The sequence below is a fragment of the Microcaecilia unicolor genome, chromosome 13, assembly GCF_901765095.1.
Source record: "Microcaecilia unicolor chromosome 13, aMicUni1.1, whole genome shotgun sequence".
Taxonomy (NCBI): domain Eukaryota; kingdom Metazoa; phylum Chordata; class Amphibia; order Gymnophiona; family Siphonopidae; genus Microcaecilia; species Microcaecilia unicolor.
The window spans coordinates 100,414,989-100,437,432 of NC_044043.1; the positions used below are offsets into that span (position 1 = coordinate 100,414,989).

At 45.0% G+C, this 22,444-nt stretch overlaps 1 protein-coding gene across 2 annotated transcripts in view; it reads right to left on the bottom strand.

The window, feature by feature from the left end:
- Positions 1-22,444, bottom strand: part of LOC115456751 (rho guanine nucleotide exchange factor 19-like) — a 63,516-nt gene that overhangs the window by 18,979 nt on the left and 22,093 nt on the right. For both annotated transcript variants that reach the window (XM_030186022.1, XM_030186023.1), the window contains exons 4-10: positions 20,218-20,305; positions 13,391-13,470; positions 10,851-11,095; positions 7,087-7,247; positions 4,928-5,080; positions 3,933-4,062; positions 299-373 (exon numbers count right to left, since the gene is read on the bottom strand). In XM_030186022.1, coding sequence (XP_030041882.1) covers positions 299-373; positions 3,933-4,062; positions 4,928-5,080; positions 7,087-7,247; positions 10,851-11,095; positions 13,391-13,470; positions 20,218-20,305 — 932 coding nt within the window. The remainder of the gene's footprint in view (positions 1-298; positions 374-3,932; positions 4,063-4,927; positions 5,081-7,086; positions 7,248-10,850; positions 11,096-13,390; positions 13,471-20,217; positions 20,306-22,444) is intronic.

The window sequence follows — 22,444 nt, forward strand, 5'->3', positions numbered from 1 at the left end:
GGTCTCAGAATGCTTTGTTCGCCTTAGACCCTCAACAAGACTTTGTAGATTTCTGCACATTTGTATCTTTGTTTGTTTTGGCTTTTTTTGTTATGTATTATTTTTATATACTGAAATTTTTTGCTGATTTGTTTTTATTATTGCAAGCTGCCTGGATCTTGTGTGGTAAGGTGGAGTATCAAACTATAAACTATTTACCATTACCCTTTCGTGCCTTCCACTCGACTAGTTTGTAACACAGTTACTAATGTCTGGGCTCCAGGCAAACGTGGCTGCTGCCTAGAGTTTCTGTACTTACCTTCTTTAGCTCTTTGAATGCCCTGGTGGCCGTGTCCTCATCCCGGGATCCTGGTGCCGTCTGCTTTAGGATATTCTACAGGGACAAAGGGACAATGTCATGGGATGTTCGTAGAGATTTTTAAAAACTTCTGAACTATTACAGAAATGTAAGGATGGCATTACAGAAAGAGATGCACAACTTTCCCACAGGGACAGATAAAGATGCTGCCCAGATAATCTACAGGAAAAGGTGGGAGGATTTAAAAGGTGTAATAATGGAACACACAAAAGGCAGCCATTTCAGGAAGAGACACCATGTATGACTGTAGAACACAGTGCTACTCCAGTCAAATTTGGACTGCAAAGGTCTTTGGCACCAAAGCAGAGTTGGGACTCTCTTGGATAAAGACCTAGGCAGATGATCAAAAGCAAACACCGGCGCTAGAGGCTGTTAGCGCCATACTAGTGCCGGCATTTGCTACCGTCCCATGATCAAAGCCCTCGTGCGCGTGAAACAACGCGCTCGAGGGCTCTTAGCACAAGTACTACTACTAATCATTTCATAGCGCAAGTAGCTTGCAAATGCATGCTAATCAGCGCTTAACGCATTCATCCCCAATGATCAGCATCCAGCACGCCAAAGATTGGGTCGCTGGCTGCGACAAACCCTACGCCAGCTCCGAGCTGGCGTTAGGGTTTGCAGATCATTGGGGAGGAATGGTGAGCCCTGTCCAGCATGCAGTTGCCCCAATTGCCCCCCCAAAGCAAACCTGCCAGCGAGGGCAGTTCAGGACGTCCAAAATTTGGACGGTTCTGCAATGGGCAGCTAAGGACGTCCAAAATTGGATGTTTCTATGAGAAAGACTTCTTTCTCATAGAAACATCCAATTTTGGACATCCTCAACTGCCCTGTCGCTATACCTCCAACACCCCCTTGAAATTTGGCCGTCCCTGCAACAGGGCAGTTGAGGACGTCCATCTTCCGATTTAAAGATGGGCGTCCTTCTCTTTTCATTGGTCTCCAGCCCAGACCTGTCAAACAAGTGCAGAAGTGAAAATCAATCAAGGGTGTGAAGACTTTTATATTCTGCTGTCTAAAAAAAATAAAATTCAAAATGTGTTAAAATAGGAGTCACTGAGCTACACAACATACTCTACACTTTCAATGAGAAACAATTATAGAAATATTCAAAATAAAGACAGCAATGTACATGGGTGTGGAAACTTTCGCAAAGCCCTGTAACTTGAATGGTTATATTGAAGACTGAATGCAAGATAGGCGCGTATTTAGCACCGAGCTGCACATCTGGTGTATACAGAGATACCCCTGGATTTTATATATGGTGTCGAGGTTTAGTGTTATTTCATACAATTGCCCCTATAAAACTTATACATTTTTTCCTGCCCTCATTCCACTACAAAACACTCCCCAGTTTTGGGTATATAATTCTGGATTATGGCAGTTTATCAGCTAGAGTTACAGAAGTGCGCTGTTGCAATAATGCCGAGAGTGCGCCATTTTTAGTAACCTGCAGTAGAATAATGTACATTAATTGCATTGACGTGTGATAAGTCAGGAGCACACAACAGTAACTCTAGCTGCAAATCTGCAAAGTTATATACAGTGTCTGGAAAAAAAACAGGACCTCAACATTTTCCAAATAACCCAAAAACTTCTGCCTGAAATTCAAGACATTTCTGACAATTCTGAGTTCCTATTGCCAGTTTGGCTTTTTGGGGTGACAAAAACCACTGGTGGATTAAGGGAACAACCCCCCTCCCCCATATCCCTCCAGTGCAGTGCTGCTCAATCAGAGCAGTCTGCCAAAACCTAACTTTGCTCGGAAGCAGCTGTAAATCCCGAAGTCAATCTGTTAGTACACTGGCATTTATTCCCCTTCTGAAATGGAGAATAAACAGCCTGTCCTAGTCCTGCCTTAAACATGCCCAGTGGAGAATCCACGAACGTGGAGAACTCAACGAAGTCCCACGGATAATCACAATACAACAAGGCAGTGGGTAAAAAACCAGGAGCCCCAAAGTGGAACAAAATTTTATCGATATATTGATTAATAAAATTTTGTTCATCTCCACTCTGGGACTCCTGGTTTTTTACCCACTGACTTAAACATGCCCAGACCAGGCTCCTTTGCCATTTGCACGCACTCGAGTTTTTGACATGCATATCCCGGCTTTGTAAAATGGAACTTAAACCATTTATGCAAGATAAACATTGAGGTAAATCTCAGACACAAATAGCCCCTTCTACTGCCTTATCTACTGGTTAAGAGTTTTATGAGGAGTTGAGGATGGTCCCTAGATTACGACAGGAGCTTGTAGTTTTTCCTTCATTATAATATTATGATTCATTTTATGAGATTTTGTGTTTTTTGTTAAGTAGAGGAGTGTGGTAGCCGTGTTAGTCCACTCTTAAGGTTATCAATAGAAATCAAACAAAATAAAACATGGAAAAGAAAATAAGATGATACCTTTTTTATTGGACATAACTTAATACATTTCTTGATTAGCTTTCGAAGGTTGCCCTTCTTCGTCAGATCGGAAATAAGCAAATGTGCTAGCTGACAGTGTATATAAGTGATAACATTCAAGCATTACTTTTTTGTTAGAATAACACTTTTTAAGATGATTACAGGATAAATATTCAGCTGACATAAGTACATAAGTATTACCATACTGGGAAAGACCAAAGGTCCATCAAGCCCAGCATCCTGTTTCCAACAGTGGCCAATCCAGATCACAAATACTTGGCAAGATCCCAGAAATAAGCAGTGGATTTTCCCCAAGTCAATTTAATAATGGTCTATGGACTTTTCCTTTAGGAAGCCGTCCAGACCCTTTTTAAACCCTACTAAGTTAATCGCCTTTACCACATTCTCTGGCAACGAATTCCAGAGTTTAATTACACATTGAGTGAAGAAACATTTCTCCGAATCGTATTAAATTTACTACTTTATAGCTTCATCACATGCCCCCTTAGTCCTAGTATTTTTGGAAAGAGTAAACAAACGATTCACGTCTACCCGTTCCACTCTACTCATTATTTTATAGACCTCTATCATATCTCCCCTCAGCCGTCTCTTCTCCAAGCTGAAGAGCCCTAGATGCTTCAGCCATTCGTCATAGGGAAGTTGTCCCATCCCCTTTTTAGCCGCCACTGGCTTTATGCCTGGTTATTGAAAGCCAGGTCATGTCGAGGCACCAGGATTGAATATCCAGGCATGGGTAGCCGGCCGGCCGGCACTTATTGGGTTAAGAATCAATATTCAACCTTTAACTGGATTGGTGAAACTGGACTGTGTTTTATGCGGCCTGATTTGTCCGACTACCTTATCCGGTTAAGTGTTGAATACCCCACCCTGCCTCCACCCACACTATAGCCGATTTCAGCTTAGACAGTTAAAGGAGATTTTCAGCAGCATTATTCTGATAAATTCCGCAGAATATCCTCAGATAGCCCCGCACAGACAATTTAAACACAACAGGAGCCTCTCCTGCCCCGTTAAATCACTTTGAACATTGACCCCTATACAATACATACATATGTTTTGGTTTTTTACTAGAATATGTATATTTTTTGGTATTTGGTTCTCCTATTTAGTATTCACATAATGTTACATTAAAACAGACTCTACCTCAACAAGCATTTTGAGCCTCATGATCCTCTGAAAGGGCAAAATCAGGAAAGATGTGAGTGGCAGACGCTGACACACCTGGTCCTCTTCCAACTTAGCCAGGATACTCGGGAACTTTGGGTTTTCCAAACTGAAAGGAAAAGATGGGTGTGTACAGCAAAAAAAACAGGACTATTTTTGGGGGGAGGGGGCGTCCAAGGGTTCCTGAGGTGGAACAGAAAGGAAGCTACTGGACATCAGGAAAGGGGGAGGAGAGATAATGAACACTCTGGTAGGAGATAGGGAGACAGAGATGCTCAACACCTTGGCGAGGAGAGGCAGGGAAGGGGAGATGCTAGACATCGGGGGGCGGGGGGAGGATGCACTTAGGTCATCAGATACCCTCGAGCTGACATTGAAAGAATATTGAACAAATGGATGGATGAATGTACATGAAAAGGACAAATATTCTATAAACACAGGAGATGCCCCAGCCTATATGTCAGACCTGATAAACTTACCGATTAGGAATGCCAAAAGATCAGCCTGTACATTCCTCAACCTTCATCAACCAAGCTGCAAAGGTCTAAAATACAAACTTACGCACGCAGCAAACTTTACCTACCTGAGTGTCAAGCTATGGAACGCACTGCCGCACAACCTGAGAAAGATCCACGAACTAACAAACTTCCGAATATCATTGAAGACCCATCTTTTTAACAAGGCCACACAGAACAACAAATATAAATGCACGCGTCTCCTTTTTTTTTTTTTTTTATAATACCTGTTTGTTCTAAACTTCTACTATGTTACTCAAAATCTCTGTGCAACAATATGTAAATTATTTTATAATATCTGCTTGTTTTAAACTTTTACCATGTTACTCAAAATCTCTATGTAACAATAAGTAACTATGTTCTAATCCACTACCACCAAGACCGATACATTGTAAGCCACTTTGAACCTGCAAAAAGGTGGGAAAATGTGGGATACAAATGCAATAAATAAATTCATACAGCAAGCGCTGATAAGTCTGCTCCTGGTAGGCCTGGTTGGTGACATAGGGCAGGTAGACCCTTCGAAATTCAGGGCAGTGTTGGAGTACGATATCACAGACATCAAAATGTAGTATGTCCTCCTCAAGTCTTTCCTCCAGATCCAACAGAAACCTGACAAGCAGAAGTCAAAAAGACATATTAAGAGACTGACCCAGCAAGAACATCAGCCTGGTTCTCAATGACAACAGAACAAAGTCTAGGTTTCTTATCCAGTCTGGCCAGGCGAGATTCTTCCACCTTAATTGGATGAATATATAAATGCCCAGACACAGCCCAACACCAATTTCTCACTTCCTCAGTCTTACATCAGATGTCCAACAGTTCTCCTACCATTGCCCTCCATATCTGTCTACAGCACGCCCTGATTCTGTTTAAGCACTGACCTCTACCATTTCCATTTCTAGGCCACTTCAGATCTCATTATTTTCCTCTCTGATTCTTACAAAACCATCACCTTGGAGTAGAGGAGTCACCCAATGGTTAGAACAGTGGGCTGAGAAAGAGGGGAGCCCAGTTCAAATCCCACTGTTGCTCTTTGTGATCTTAACTCTCAGGTACAAATTTACCCCCCTAAGCTGCATGCTAATGCCGACACAGCCCATTCATTTTGGGCTGTGTCAGCATTGCTGCACAGCTTAGTAAACAAGGGGACTTAGATTGTAAGCCCCCAAGAGACAAGGAAATTCTGTCGCCTAAATGTACACCGCTTTGATAGCATTCAGGTGATAAAGAAGAAATTAAATAAAATATCCAGCACCCAGACCTCCTTCCATGTGTTATCAACTAATTTAGGATCTGATTTCCAATGCTCACATCAATCTTTTTGTATCACTGAAACTTGGATGGAGAGTTTGGATGTGTTGGGTCTTCTAGAAGCTTCTACTTTTGAAGCCAATACTAGATCTACCCTTATAGCAAGTTTTGTGTTTGAACAAGATCTAAATGACTCAGACTTTATTTCTGCAAAGCCCCAGCATTAGTTTTGGGTCAATGGATTTGGAATTTTACCAGACCTTTCCCAGATCACCCAGGAAAGGAGGAAATTATTTCTTCAATTGCGCCCTGAGGCTTTGGCCTTAGAGGCATCTCTGCAAATGTCTGTTGAAACTGAATTCAGTGAGATATGTTTTCTTTGACTCAAATCATTTAAAGGTTTTTCTGGAATGCAAAGGCAATAAATAAATAAATAATTATGTTTCCTTGTATTTTTCTTGTACAGAGAAGTTTTCCCAATGGCTCATTTTGTTACCTTGATTATCAAATAAACCAATTCTTGTATACCGCTAATATCCCCTTTCCAGGGTTCAGTGTAGTTTACATTCTTGGCGAGACAAAAGCCGATACTATTAGTGTGAGGTATGAGAACAATTTGAGACCATTGATGTAATGCATGAGACCAAAAACATTATTGGAAAGGACAATGGATGATACTAGGAGATAGGTTGGTTTTCAAATGCTATTTTGAATATATTTGCAAAAATAAAAAATATATATTTTTTTTAAACAACAGCTTGCAAAACTGTTCAATTTTTATTTGAACTGTGTTAATGCGAAAAGAAAATATTTTTCAAGACTGAATAAATCTTCAACCAACACCAGTAAGCAACTATTTTCCACCTTCTCAATCTTCATGCCCAGTGACCGTCAACCAACATATGACACTTTGGTAGGTTACTTTTGTTCCAAAGGTGATAAAATTACAAGCTTCTTCCCCCCACCAACCCCAATCTCTGAGCTCATCCTGGACAGCTTTTAATATACCACCTCTTGATTCCCTTTTGCAAGCTTGATCTAAGCAGCCTTGACCCATTTCCCTCTGGCTGGTTGAAACTACCATCGCTGGGTTACGTGACTTGCCCAAGATCACAGGGAGCAGCAGTGGGATTTGACCTGGGCCTCCCTGACTGTAACAAGTAGGCTACTCCTCCACACCCAGGTCACCGATTCCCATTTTAGCAAGCCTGCCACTGTCCCATTAAAAAGCGGATGCTGTTGCATCTAGTGAAGTGAGGGACATTGGAAAGAAAAATCTAGAGAGTGTCGTCTGGTGAGTAACATGATCACTTATGCAACGTTCTATAAGGGGTGAATGGAGAAGCAGAGGTCACTGATCTCACCGGTCACTGACGTCCTTCACCTCTGGGAGTTTGGAGAACAGCCACTGCTTCTCCTGTGTCCCCAGGCACTCGTTCAGCTCTGGCGAGTTCAGGAAGTGATCCACGGCGATGGACAGACTGCGGATGTATGAAGCTTCTGAGGTTATCAGCTCAAACTTGGCCTGCACAGAGATCACAACAAGATCAGTCGAGATGCTGGTTCCCATTTCTTCAGCACTTTTCTGTTCCGTACCCATGGCAGACACATCCGTAGTTCCCAACTAATCTCCCAACCCCCCAAAACTGAGTGAATCCCAGCATTTTACCTTCCAGCCTCTAACACTGTAGAAAATACAGGACCCACTGAACCAGGGCAGCCAAGGGTTCCCATTCCAGGAGGAAGATTTCAAGTCAGTCCTGGATTTCCGATAACCCTGCACTGGTGCATTATGGGACCTGCACCACAATGGATAGAATCAGGGACTATAAATACCAAACTGCCCCAAGATGTAAGTTCAAACCAAGACTGGGCAAAAAGTCTTAGTCCTAGAATTGGGTAACTTGGCAGCTCTGACTAGTCCATTTTATCCTGGGTCTAAGACTGCCTGAACCCCCACCTCCCACCCACCCCACTCCATCTGCATTGGCACTTCCCTGCCCCATGCACCCCATCTGCATTGGCACCTCCCACCCACCCCCCTCCATCTGCATTGGCACTTCCCTGCCCCATGCACCCCATCTGTACTGGCACCTCCCACCCACTCCATCTGCATTGGCACTTCCCTGCCCCACGCACCCCATCTGTACTGGCACCTCCCACCCACTCCATCTGCATTTGCACCTCCCACCCACCCCCCTCCATCTGCATTGGCACTTCCCTGCCCCATGCACCCCATCTGTACTGGCACCTCCCACCCACTCCATCTGCATTGGCACTTCCCTGCTCCATGCACCCCATCTGCATTGGCACCTCCCCCCCACCCCCCTCCATCTGCATTGGCACTTCCCTGCCCCATGCACCCCATCTGTACTGGCACCTCCCACCCACTCCATCTGCATTTGCACCTCCCACCCACCCCCCTCCATCTGCATTGGCACTTCCCTGCCCCATGCACCCCATCTGCATTGGCACCTCCCACCCACCCCCCTCCATCTGCATTGGCACTTCCCTGCCCCATGCACCCCATCTGTACTGGCACCTCCCACCCACTCCATCTGCATTGGCACTTCCCTGCCCCACGCACCCCATCTGTACTGGCACCTCCCACCCACTCCATCTGCATTGGCACTTCCCTGCCCCATGCACCCCATCTGTACTGGCACCTCCCACCCACTCCATCTGCATTTGCACCTCCCACCCACCCCCCTCCATCTGCATTGGCACTTCCCTGCCCCATGCACCCCATCTGTACTGGCACCTCCCACCCACTCCATCTGCATTGGCACTTCCCTGCTCCATGCACCCCATCTGCATTGGCACCTCCCACCCACCCCCCTCCATCTGCATTGGCACTTCCCTGCCCCATGCACCCCATCTGTACTGGCACCTCCCACCCACTCCATCTGCATTGGCACTTCCCTGCCCCACGCACCCCATCTGTACTGGCACCTCCCACCCACTCCATCTGCATTGGCACTTCCCTGCCCCATGCACCCCATCTGCATTGGCACCCTTCCGTGTTCTCACATGTAAACCTATGGCAGTGGCTGTGCAAAGACAGCAAAACACTGTCACCCCCATGGAAGCTGAACCAGTGAGTGGGGTCTTTTGGTGCCCTAAACCAGTGTCTTACTTGACTCATCCCCTGAGCCAATCCTGATCTGCCCACTATGCTAGCCAGAAGCGGCAGCCACAGCGTCAGGACACTGCAATGGGTTACTCAATACAGCCCGATATAGACTCCCAAAGCAGGAGACCCCCCACCAAATCTGGAAAAACTTAACTGACTCCAGATCTTAACTTTTAAAGGGTATTTTCAGCAGAGGTGGACTTTGACCAACAATAGGCTTGCCTGGCCCCTTCTCTCCTCAGTCTCTCTCCTCCCCTATCTAACTTTGCTGATGCACCCTGAGCTGCTCCAGGCTACAGTAGTTATCAAGACCCCCTCAACTGATGTAAACCCATCTAGCAGCAGTCTCTCCCCTCCTAGTCTACCCTCTTAAAAGCACAGGAGCTCAGAGGTGGCAGCTTTTCCTATATTGCTGGTCTGCAAACCCTTGCGCCTTCAAGAGGACAGGCTCGGAGAGGATGTACTGTTTGTTTACATTGGCAGCTCATGTGGTGGGGGTAAGTGGAGTCTTTCCCCCCTCTCCGATACCCCAATATCCCGATTGTTATGCCACTTGTTTACCATATACCATTAAACTCACGAGATCTTTTACATTGACCTTTTTAGTTCCTTATGTCTCTGCAGGACTTCTAGCCAGCAGAGACCTTTGGCGATTTCTTCTTATCGTGCTATTCACATGGATACCATTTGCAGGTGACTTTTCCAGTAACGTCCTCAACACTTTGCAATGATTTGTCTATTTGTTAATTTATTTATTTTACAACCAGACACGTCACTCCAAAAATTTAGGGCTAGTCTAAATTTTTTTTTTTTTTTGCAAAATCTTTTGGTGCTGGATCATTGGACTGACTACAGGTTATGATTGTGGAGCTTGGGATTTATGTATCTGATATTGGAATTGTGTTGCTGTTAGCTATATTTTAGTGTTTGTTATTATGAGCTGTGACGTAGACTACTTAGATTTTTGTTATAGGCAGTATATCATAAAGCACTGCTTACTGACGGACCCTTTCACTAAGCCGCGTAAAAACATCTACGCATGCCAAAATGGAGTTACCGCCCGGCTACTGCGTGGCTCTTATGGTAATTTCATTTTTGGCACACGTCCGATACGCGCATCCAAAAAAAATGTTTTAATTTCGGGCGCACGTAGCGGATGTCCGCCAAGTGACATTCGACGCGCATAAGTCATTACTGCCCGGTTGCCACGTGAGTCTTTACCGCTAGGTCAATGGCTGGCAGTAAGGTCTCAGACCCAAAATGGACTCGCGGCAATTTTCATTTTGCTGCATGTCCTTTTTTTTTTTTGTTACATTTGTACCCGCACTTTTTCCCACTCATGGCAGGCTCAATGCAGCAGGCAATGGAGGGTTAAGTGACTTTGCCCAGAGTCACAAGGAGCTGCCTGTGCCAGGAATCAAACTCAGTTCCTCAGTTCCCCAGGACCAAAGTCCATCACCCTAACCACTAGGCCACTCCTCCACTCTGTTTGTTTACATTGGCAGCTCATGTGGTGGTAGTAAGTGGAGTCTCTCCCCCCTCCCCGATACCCCAATATCCCGATTGTTACGCCACTTGTTTACCATATACCATCAAACTCACAAGATCTTTTACATTGTCCTTTTTAGTTCCTTATGTCTCTGCAGGCAAAATTTATTAAAAAGGCATTTTTTTACAGGCACGCTGAAAAATGGATCGACATGCGCCCAAAACACGAGCCTACACTACCGCAAGTCATTTTTCAGCTCGCCTTTGTAAAAGGACCTCTTAGTTTTAGGCCGAGTATCATGAAAAATGACTGGCTTTACTGACCCTAGACAATACATTTTATACATTGCCTGCTATACTCCAAAATTCCCATTCGCCATTTCTGACACATTTCTCTGCATCATGTGATTCCTGTAAATCAGCTCTAGGCTTAGGTAGGTAGAACTAATACTGAGAGAGCAGAAAGCTGAAACCAAGGGCAATGCCAGGGAGGGGGCACTCCTTCACCTCCTGCAGCTTGCGCTCCTGGTTGCTGAGTGTACCGAGCAGCCCACTGCCCCTCACATCTGGGATGTCCTGCCAGAGGGAAAACGTGGAACCGCGGGGCGAACACTGTGAGCGGAATGAACTGGTGGGGGAAAGGTTGGCTTTGGGGGGCGTGATGTCATCATCTTCCACCAGGGTGTCCTCCCGCTTCTGCCGCTGGATCTCTCGATTGATGGCCACATCACTATATTCCTGGTACAGGACCGCTGTGGAGACAGCAAAGAGGGTGAAAGGTGTAGAACAGGATTTAGGAACACAGTACAAGCCAGGAGATGCAGGGCCGATTCCTGTGTCTACCACTCGTTCCCAGGCCAATATTGAAAGCAACAGAGATGATTAGTGACCGTCCCTATCCATGATTGTATGTGTGGAGAGTAATTCTTTAAAGAGGCATCTGTAGGTGCCAAGAAGATACTTAGTGGGAACTTATTCTATAAAGAAATTTAGGCACCTACTTTAGGGCAATGGTTCTACAATGCGCTTATATATTTCAGGTGGGACCATTTCGCTGGCCGTTCAGCTGGTATAGCTGCACCAAGACTGTTAAAGAACATGGGCCAGTCTTTTATAAATGTGCCCCCACCCACATGAACGCCCACCTGCAGAGAAGGCATATTGAATTTTGGTATGCAGTTACGAAATTGCTCTGTTATACGTGGTTCTGCCACCGAAATCTAGGCAGTTCCAGCCTTAGGGGTAGATTCAGATAAATGCTGATCTTCTGGTCATTTACAGGCACAATGTAGAACAGAGAATTTTGTGTGCCTGTTTTTCCCAGTCCATACATTGGATTTTGTTTTTCTAAAATGGGATGTCCTGTTGCACGTAGCTGGTAGAACATTACATATTTTAGAACAGGTTCTATGTCGGCAGAACTTGAGACCTTCCAACTTTAGACCTCCTGTTTTAAAATGCTGTTCAATCTGTCCAAAACTCAGCTATATGGCTATGGATTGCTTCTTCTCGCTTTGATCATATCAGTCCTATACTGTCTTCCTTATATTGGCTCACCATTAAAATAAAAAAAAATAAAAAGATGTGTTCTATGATATTAACAGACCACAAGAAAATAGCACCAAAGCACAAGAGAAGTCCAAAAAAGTATGTTCACAGAAAACCTTTATTCAGTTACTGGACACCCTTTGGTTGGGGAATATATTGCCTGACATGGCTACGTTTCACCCTTTCAGGCTGCATGATGGGTCAGTGTTGGTCATAAGAATATAAGCATTGCCATACTGAGACAGACTGAAGGTCCATCAAACCAGTATTCTGTTTCCAACAGTGGTCAATCCAGATCCAAGTACTTGGCAAGATCCCAAAAGAGAAAGTCAGATTTTATGCTGTTTATCCTAGAAATAAGCAGTGAATTTTCCCAAATCCATTGTAATAATGGCTTATGGACTTTTGTTTTAGGAAATTATCCAAACATTTTTTAAGCCCTGCTAAAATAACTGTTTTTACCACATTCTCTGGTAACCAATTCCAGAGTTTGATTACACATTGAGTGAAGAAATATTCCTCCAATTTGTTTTAAAATTACTACTTAGTAGCTTCTTTACACGCCCCTGACCTTATCATACAAAAATCAACTGACACGAATCTTCCAGTGAATGACCGAAAAACAACTACTTCGTAATAACAATGTACTTTCATATATAGGCTTCTTACAACTATCGCTGAAACCATTAGAAAACGTGATCCAATATTGACTTTTCCTTAGATATCCCTGTAAATGCCTAGTTAAATATTTGAGAAGTGTGATGAAACAGTGGGTTTTCGAGCCTGTGAACTGTAATAATAATTTCATGAAGTGTATTTCTCCTAATTGGCCGGCAGATGGTGCTTGTTTTGTGTTTTAAAGCTGTTGCAGAAAAGCTGTTTTCTTTTCCAGTTTTTTAAGCTTGTGGAAAGGCAATCTGCAGTACCATTGGCCAGATACTTTCAAAGTTGGTGCCCTGGAGTTCAAATCTACCCAGGAGGTACTGGATTTTCCCCAGTCTCTGCTATGGAGAGCAGAGGTTGAACATCTCTGCCCTGAGACCCTGTTCAAAACTTATGAGCAATTAATTTCCGGAAACTCCCCAGGTGCTATCCATAAATGTAGAAAGTACCTCAGTTTGCACCTCGGTCTGGATCCCCCTCCCCAGGTTGGTTAGAAACGTCCCTTCCATTAATTCTATCATGATTGAAAAGGATCAGCCTGGCTGCCTACTGCTACTCTCTTGGATATCCCAAAGACAGGGCTGTCTCCTGTCCTGACCAGATCAACCCTGGGAGGCTGAGCTCCTTCCGGTTTCCCTCCCCCTCCACCCCCACCACCATTAATTTATAGGCTTTGTGATTCTCCCTTTCTCCACTTAATTGGAAGTGCATAGATAGATGTAATGCAGTGAAACCGGAACTAGCCTGGCTTGTCAGGATTGACCCCAGTTAGGAGGCAGCCCCACCTTAAGGCAGATTCTTTTCCTAGCTACAAAAAAGAAAGTAGGACAGCTCACAAGTCTGCAGGAACCTGGACTGCCTGTACTCCCAACTCAATGATGCTTCATGGGGCTCTCTCTCCTGCAGAGGCTCACTCCTAGGAAAAAAAGGAGCGAGAGAGTAGGTTAGGTTGCTTATCAGAAGCTACAGCCAGGCATTAGCCCAAATGTCCTTCTCACCATCCCTCACCCAGACTGAGACCCCACAGGAAGAGAAACTGTAACACAACAACCAAATGCTTCTTGTAACCTTGGGCCACTCAGGCAGGGCAAAAGCACTGAAATGACACTCCCTTTGGAAAGGTGAGTAACAGGTGTAAATCCCAGCCCACTCCACTCTCCCTCCCTGGGGATGATTCTCTCCTCTTCTCCCACACACACACACAGGCTCTAAACTGGACCAGTTCACAATCCTGAAAGCTTTTGCCTTTTGGCACCATGAATTTGGCTTGCATTGGGGGGGGGGGGGGGGAAGAGGATATACATGCAAATAGTCTCTACCACACACCACTGTAACTCAGATTGGGAGGGGGTTTGAGGAGGAGATAGTATTCATCCTCTCCTTGTGCTCCCACCAGCATTAACTCTTTTCTGCACCTCCCCCTAAGAATGCACTTACTTCGCACCCCAAGTACTGACCTGTTCCTCATCTCCCCCAATATTCATCCCCTGTCACAAAGTCCAAAACAGTACTGTGCTTCCAGTAAGGGCAAGAAGTCACACTTGACAATCTGTATGTGCATCTACCTCATAAGCATTGCCATACTAGGACAGACCGAAGGTCCAACAAGCCCAGTATCCTGTTTCCAACAGTGGCCAATCCAGGTCACAAGCACCTGGCAACATCCCAGAACAGCAAAACAGATTTTGTACTGCTTATCCTAGAATATGCAGTGGATTTCCCAAGTCCATCTTAATAATGGTTTATGGACTTTTATTTTAGGAAATTATTACTACTACTACTACTATTTAGCATTTCTATAGCGCTACAAGGCGTACGCAGCGCTGCACAAACACAGAAGAAAGACAGTCCCTGCTCAAAGAGCTTCAAACCTTTTTTAAACCCTGCTAAGCTAACCAGAGGCAACGAATTCCAGAGTTTAATTAATTACTCGTTGAGAAAAGAAATATTTTTCTCTGATTCGTTTTAAATTTACTACTTAGTAGCTTCTTTGCATGCCCCCTCCCCCTGAAGTCAAAATGCTCTTGACAGCACCATCTGTGCAGCCACATGAATTCAACTTCAGGATGCGAACTTCTCTGCCTTGGCTTTTACCCTCGACAGGGAGGATCAACGAGAACACCTCCTATGCACCTATCTGCTTCACCCTCTCGCCCAGAGCTACCTCCAGTGGATGAATCTTAGCTGGTCAGAGTAGACGGACTCTCTGGTCTTCACCAGCCATCATTTACTATGTCATGTAACTGTTATTCATCTGCTCTTTACCTCAAAATTAAGAAAGATCAAGGTCCAACAGAGGAGCTGTTACATTGCTTGATCGGATCTCCTGGTATTGATTCTGGCGGAGACCAGCGCTGGATGAAGGCTTCAGCTGGCGGGGGTTGTGGACCCCTACCAGCCAAGATGTACAGTGGTGGCAGTGGGTGGGGAGTGGCAGGGCGGCAAGGAGGTGGACGGCAGAGGGGGAAGTGGCAGCGGAGGAGGAGGTGGACCAAAATGTGCCCCCCACCTTGGGCTCTGGTCCCCTCCCATCTCGAGTTCTGGCTACACCCCTGATTACAGGAGATACACTTAAGAGGAAATGAGACAAATTATCTTTAGGCACGATGGGTGGGGCGGGGGGTATATGTATCTGGTGGCTCTTCCAATTCTGCGTAAATTGGCAGTTGGAAAAGCCACAAGAGTTTGGAAGGATTGGGAAGAAAAGAAAAGTGTAGCCATCAAACTCAATCTGAGAGAACACAAAATTTTGTCTTGTTCTTGTGTAGGGCACCTAACAAGGAGAAGGCGTCTATATCCAGGACTCTGAAACTCTTAAGGGGTTGGACATCCCTACCAAATTTTATTGGGAGGGGATTTGTATTATGTGATGAAGATCTAGATACATCAAAAGGAGGTGGGAGAAAAGCAGATACTAGCTTCCAGTTAAAGAATCTCTGTATGGACTATGGGTTGATTGAGGCAATTACATCCAGAGGTGCGGGACTATATTTGCTATTCCTCCTGCTACAACCCATACTCACCTTCCTGTCCTCTGAGCAGATTCCATTTACCACCACCCTCTGTCGCCTGTCAGTCAACCAGTTTCCAATCCAGTTCAGCCCTCTCAGATTATTCATGAGTCTTCTATGAGGACCCATAGCAAAAGGCTTTGTCGAAATCCAATTAGATTACATCTAGCGCATGTCCTTTATCCAATTCTTTGGTCACCCAGTCAAAGAAAATCGATCTAACATAGTAACATAGTAGATGATGGCAGAAAAAGACCTGCATGGTCCATCCAGTCTGCCCAACAAGATAAATTCATATGTGTATACCTTACCTTGATTTGTACCTGCCTTTTTCAGGGCGCAGACCGTACAAGTCTGCCCAGCAGTACTTCCCGCCTCCCAACCACCAGTCCCGCCTCCCATCACCAGCTCTGGCACAGACCGTATAAGTCTGCCCTCCACTATCCTCGCCTCCCAACCACCAACCCCTCTTCCCCCCACCTGCTCCGCCACCCAATTTCGGCTAAGCTTCTGAGGATCCATTCCTTCTGCACAGGATTCCTTTATGTATATCCCACGCATGTTTTAATTCCGTTACCGTTTTCATCTCCACCACCTCCCGCGGGAGGGCATTCCAAGCATCCACCACCCTCTCTGTGAAAAAATACTTCCTGACATCTTTCCTGAGGCTGCCCCCCTTCAATCTCATTTCATGTCCTCTCTGATTCATTTGGCAGGATTTTCCTTTAGTAAAGCCATGTTGCCTCAGATCCTGCAACCCACTGGATTCTAGAAAGTTAACTCTTTTTAACTTCAGCAGTGACTCCATTATTTTTCCTACCACTGACGTCAGACTTATCGGCCTATAGTTAACTACTACTACTTCTTAACATTTCTAAAGCGCTACTAGGGTTATGCAGCGCTGTACAATTTAACAGAGAAGGACAATCCCTGCTCAAAGGAGCTTACAATCTAACGTCAGTCAAATTTCCCACTTCTTCCCCGTCTCCGCTTTTGTGAAGAGGCACCACATCTGCTCATCTGCAATCCCTTGGTACCTCTCTCATCTCTAAAGCAGGGGCGTATCTGCGTGGGGCCTCAGGGGCCTGGGCCCCCGCAGATTTCGCCCTGGACCCCCCTACCGCTGCCAACCCTCCCCCTCCGTTGCTCGCCTACCTTCGCTGGCGGGGGACCCCAACCCCCGCCAGCCGAGGTCCGCGTCCTCCTGCCGCTGCCGGCTGCCTCTGGTGCTTTCATTTGTCCATTGAAGCTGGCGCCGATGAAAGTTTCTTTTGAGTCTGACGTCGCTGCACGTTGTACGTGCAGGACGTCAGACTCAGAAACATTTTCTGAGTCTGACGTCCTGCACGTACAACGTGCAGCGACGTCAGAGTCAAAAGAAACTTTAGTTGGCGCCAGCTTCAATGGACAAATGAAAGCACCAAAGGCAGCCGGCAGCGGCAGGAGGACGCGGACCTCGGCTGGCGGGGGTTGGGGTCCCCCGCCAGCGAAGGTAAGCGAGCAACGGAGGGGGAGGGTTGGCAATGGTAGCGGCTGGGGGGAGGGGGATCGGCAATGGCGGCGGCGGCGGCGGCGGGGGGGGGGGGCTATAATGTGCCCCCTCACTCTGGCCCTGGCCCCCCCTACCGCCGCAGTTCAGATACGCCCCTGCTCTAAAGATCTATCAAATAAATCCTTAAGAGGTCCCACCAGGATTTCTCTGAGCTCCCTCAGTATCCTGGGATGTATCCCATCCGGCCCCATAGCTTTGTCCACTTTCAGATTGTCAAGTTGATTATATTGTCTTCCGTGAACGGTGCAATATCCACTCCATTCCCAGATATACCCACTGCCACCAACTGCGGTCCTTCTCCGGGATTTTCTTCTATGAACACCGAAGAGAAGTATTTGTTTAACACGTTCGCTTTATCCTCGTCACTCTCCACATTCTCAGCATCTTTCAGTCTACCTATTCTATTCCTATTTCTTCCCCAATCTCTCTGAAAAAAGGTCTTGTCACCTCTCTTTACACCTTTAGCCATTTTGTCTTCTGTCTCTGCTTTCACTAGCTATGTTTCTCTCTTTGCTACTTCGAGTTTAATCTGGTAATCTTTTCCATGATCCTCTTGTTGCGTTCTTCAGTGTTTCTTGAACGCAGTCTCTTTTGTCATTATTCTTTCAGCCACTTGTTTGGAGAACCATTTAGGCTCCCCGTTTCTCTCGTTTTTGTTTTACTTTCCTTGTATAAAGATCTGTTGCCATATTTATAGCAGCTTTCAGCTGGGACCACTGTGCTTCCACTTCTCCTACGGTTGAATAAAATGCAGATGGGCTGTCCATATACTCCCTAGGAATGCAACAGGAAACACCAAATAATAATGTAAAGATGATTTTTATTGTTTGCACTTATTTTTTCCAACTGGCTTTTGAACAGTGAAGGCCATTTACGGTTGGGTTCTCCGTGTCGATGGCAAGGACCCTAGATTTTATTTAAGGAATTGTTGCAGTCACATTGTTGTGTGTATTTGTGCTGTGCTTTGTCTGACTGTTTTCCTGTTATTTTATGTTGTTCTTTTTCTAATTTCTAGTCTTTATGTTTATATTGTGCACCGTTTCGACTTGGTTCAATAAGAAGCAGTATATCAAACGTAATAAATGATAAACTTTCAAAATGTCTACTTTTGCGGTTTAACTTTTGTAAAAAAAAATTTCAGCTGGCATGTCTTGCTTTTACTTATCAGTTATATGTATTTATTTATTACATTTGTATCCCACATTTTCCCACCTCTTTGCAGGCTCAATGTGGCTTCCAATATGTCATGAATAGTGGAAATATGTAAAAATTAGACATTTGATATTACAGAAGGATCTTGGGTAACATGATAATGATTCTACTGTCATGTTTTATAACAAGTAAACTTTGTAGGACAGTTCTGGGTACATGTGTGGACGTTCACATGTGTTGGTCGTTGTGGTATGTCTTGTCAAAGAGATGGGTCTTCAGAAGTTTGTGGAAGTTAGTTAATTCATAGATCGTTTTTAAGTTGCGCGGCAGCGCATTCCAGAATTGTGTACTCAAGTAGGAAAAGATTGATGCATGTGTTAGTTTGTATTTTAGACCTTTACAGTTGGGAAAGTGAAGATTAAGGAATGTGCGGGATGATTTTTTTTGAATATTTCAATAAAAATATAAATTAAAATAAAACAAAAAGAAAGCAACAAGTACCTGGCAGAGTCCCAAAAAGTAGCAAGATTCTAAGCTATTTAATCCCAGGGATAAGCAGTGGCTTCCTCCAGGTCTACTGACTTTTCCTCCAGGAATTTATCCAAACCTTTTTTAAACCTGGCTACATTAACTGCTTTTACTTCTTGCCCCAACAATGAGTTCCAGAGCTTAACTGTACATCGAGTGAAAAAATATTTTCTCTTGTTTGTAAATGTTTTTCTTAGTAGCTTCATGGAGCACCCCCTAATCTTTGTACCTTTTGAAAGAGGAAACAACCGATTCACATTTACCTGTTCTACTCCTCACAGGAGTTTCTAGATCTCTTATCACATCTCCCCTCAGCCTTCTGTTTTCCAAGTTGAAGAGCCCTAACCTCTTTAGCTTTTCCCCAGTGAAAGTTGTTCAGCCCCTTTAACCATTTTGGTTGCTCTTTGTGGGGACCTTTTACTAACTCACGTGTATACGCCTACGCGCTCCCAACGCACACCAATTTGGAACTATCGCCCGGCTTCCGTGAGGCCTGGGCGGTAATTTCATTTTTTATGCACATCCACTGTGCGTGCCAGAAATTTCCGGCATATGGCGCTAACCGGGCGGTACGCCGGAGAATGTGGTTAAGGCGGTTAGCTTAGCAGAGTTTAAGAAAGGTTTGGACGGCTTCCTGAAGGAAAAGGCCATAGAATGTTATTAAAGGAACTTAGGGAAAAATCCACTATTCCTGGGACAAGCAGTACAAAATGCTTTGCTCCGTGGATCTTGTCGGGTGATTGTGACCTGGATTGGCCACTGTCGGAGACAGGGTGCTGGGCTAGATGGACCTTTGCTTATGCCTTATGTCTTACGCGTGCTTTCAATTAGCACCCGGTTAACATGTGAGACTTTGCCGCTAAGTCGATGGGTATCGGTAAGGTCTGAGGCCCAAAATGGATGCATACCAGTTTTTATTTTGCCACACTCCCATTTTTCAGCCAAAAGAAAGGCCTTTTTTGCAGGTGCGCAGAAAAATGGACCTAAGTGCGTCCAATACACACGTCTAGACCAGCGCAGGCCATTTTTCGGCACACCTTAGTAAAAGGACCCCTGTATCTTTTCCAGTTCCACTATATATCTTTTTGAGATGCAGTGATCAGAATTACAAACAAATCTGGAGGAGGGGTTGCAGCATGAAACAATACAGAGGCAATTATTATATTCTTCTAAAATTATTTGCTTTTTTTTGGCCATTGAGCCACGCTGACTCTCTCCCTCCCCACAGATAGACTTAGCTACATAAGTATTCTCACCTTTTCTCTCCTCCCTCTTCACCTCTCCATCCCACAGTCTATCCCAGACCAGTATTGTCTTCCCATTGCACAGTCTGATCTGTACCACTTACTCACAGATCAAATTCTCTACGGCTTTTGTCTTATTCTGTGTCTAAGGAAAAGTCTTTCACACACAGGCTTACTTGGGAGACGAGGTGCTCTCTCTGGCACTAGTCAGGATGATGCCTTCACTTCCGGCACTGCTCCAGCTCCGCTGCCTTCTATTTCTGCCTGAAAAGACAGAGAAAACCAGAACAGATCAAGTGTCACTAAATGGAGGGTCAGCCTGGTGTGATCATTGCTCTCTGAAGTCCAGAGCCTCAAAACAGTCTGCACTGAAATGGCTTGGTTTTTTAAATGTATTTAAAAATATTTATCTCCTGTCATCTACATAGTCTTGGCAGATTACAAAAACATCTGAAATACTTACCTAACTGAAAAACAAAAACATAACATTAAATGCAAACTAAAATAAGAAAAACAAAATCTCAAATAATTATTGCAGAGAACCAGGGAGAACATTCTGGATGAAAAACAAATGTTTCCATGCATTAAAAACAGTAACACCCTAGAGCGGGGATTATCAACCCAGTCCTCAGGGACACAACCAGCCAGTCTGGTTTTCAAGATGCCTGGGAATCACGCCTAACTTTAGACACGGCCATTAGTGTAAATCTTTCTGCTGAATTAGGCATCTATCCCCATTACTCTTTGCGTCAACCTTCTCCTACGTTAGCACGAAATCTTGGAATGTTCTACCAAGGCAGCTAAGAGAGACTGATGACCACCAGCTCTTCAAGAAATCCTTAAAGACATTTTTATTCCAGAAAGCTTACATAAGTACATATACTTGAGCTGGCCAGGGATATTTCAGGCTCCTCCCCATCCCCCCAAAATACTAGGACTAGGGGGCATGCGATGAAACTACAGTGTAGTAAATTTAAAACAAATCGGAGAAAATGTTTCTTCACCCAACATGTAATTAAACTCTGGAATTCGTTGCCGGAGAACGTGGTGAAGGCAGTTAGCTTGGCAGAGTTTAAAAAGGGGTTAGACGGTTTCCTAAAGAACAAGTCCACAAACCGCTATTAAATGGACTTGGGAAAAATCCACAATTCCAGGAATAACATGTATAGAATGTTTGTACGTTTGGGAAGCTCGCCAGGTGCCCTTGGCCTGGATTGGTCGCTGTCGTGGACAGGATGCTGGGCTCGATGGACCTTTGGTCTTTTCCCAGTGTGGCATTACTTATGTACTTATATATGCGATGCACATATCCCAAAGCTAACATATTCTGGTTAATAAATAAAACACTTTTTTCTACCATTGTTGTCTGGACATTTTGTTTTTCATCATCTTGGTCCTAGTTTCTTCTTTTTTGCTTTCTTGTTTACCTTCTGCTAATTCTCTTTCCAGTGTCTGCTGTCCATTTTTCTTTTTTCCTCTGCATTCCTCACTACACCTGTCTCTAACTTATTGATTTTTCCCTTTCAGATATTTTCTCCCTTTTCTGCCTCTATCCACTTAAATCTCACTCCCTTCTCCTTTTTAAATTTTCAGCTATCAATTTTCCAACTCCTCTCAGTCCTTGACTCTCCCATTTCACTCCTTTCCCAGTCTCCTATTTTCTTCCCATTACCACATTTCTACCTCTGTACTCACTATTCTCTCTCTCATCTTCTTGCCACCCTCCCCCTGACTTCTCCCACATGATTCCACCATTTCCAGAACGTCGTCTCCTTCTCTCCAGTCTTGTAGTCCACCCCAGTCTCATTGTCTGACATCTTGTCCCTTTCCCTCCACCCCCTAGTATCTTTCTGTCCCACCTCCTTTTCCTTCTGACCCCCCCCCCCCACCATGAGTCCATTTCTCCTCCTCTCTCTCTCCCCACCCCATGGTCCAATATTACTCACTCTTTTCTTCTTCTTCCCTCCCCTCCTTGATGCAGCATCTCTTTCCTCCCTCCATCCCATTGTTCAGCATCTCTCCCTCCCTTGCACCCCCAGACCCAACATTTCTTCCTCTCTCTTCCCTCCCTCCCATCCCTAGGCCCAACTTCTCTTTCTTTCAGACTGCCCTCCCATCCAGCATCCCTCCCTCCCTCCCTATACACCACACTTGGGTCCACCCTTTCTCTTCCTAACTTTTCGCCCTCCCTCCCCAACACCCTGGGTCTACCATCTCTCCTTTTCTCATTGCAACCGCCCTCCCATACAGTATTTCTATCTCCCTCCCTCCACACCCCTGGTCCAACTTCTCTCTTCCTTTCTCTTGCCTCCCTCCATCCTGTTGTCCACCATCTCTCTCCCTCTCCTCCGTTTCCAAGCCCATTATTTCTTCCCCCCCCCCCCCACCACACTCGGTCTGGTA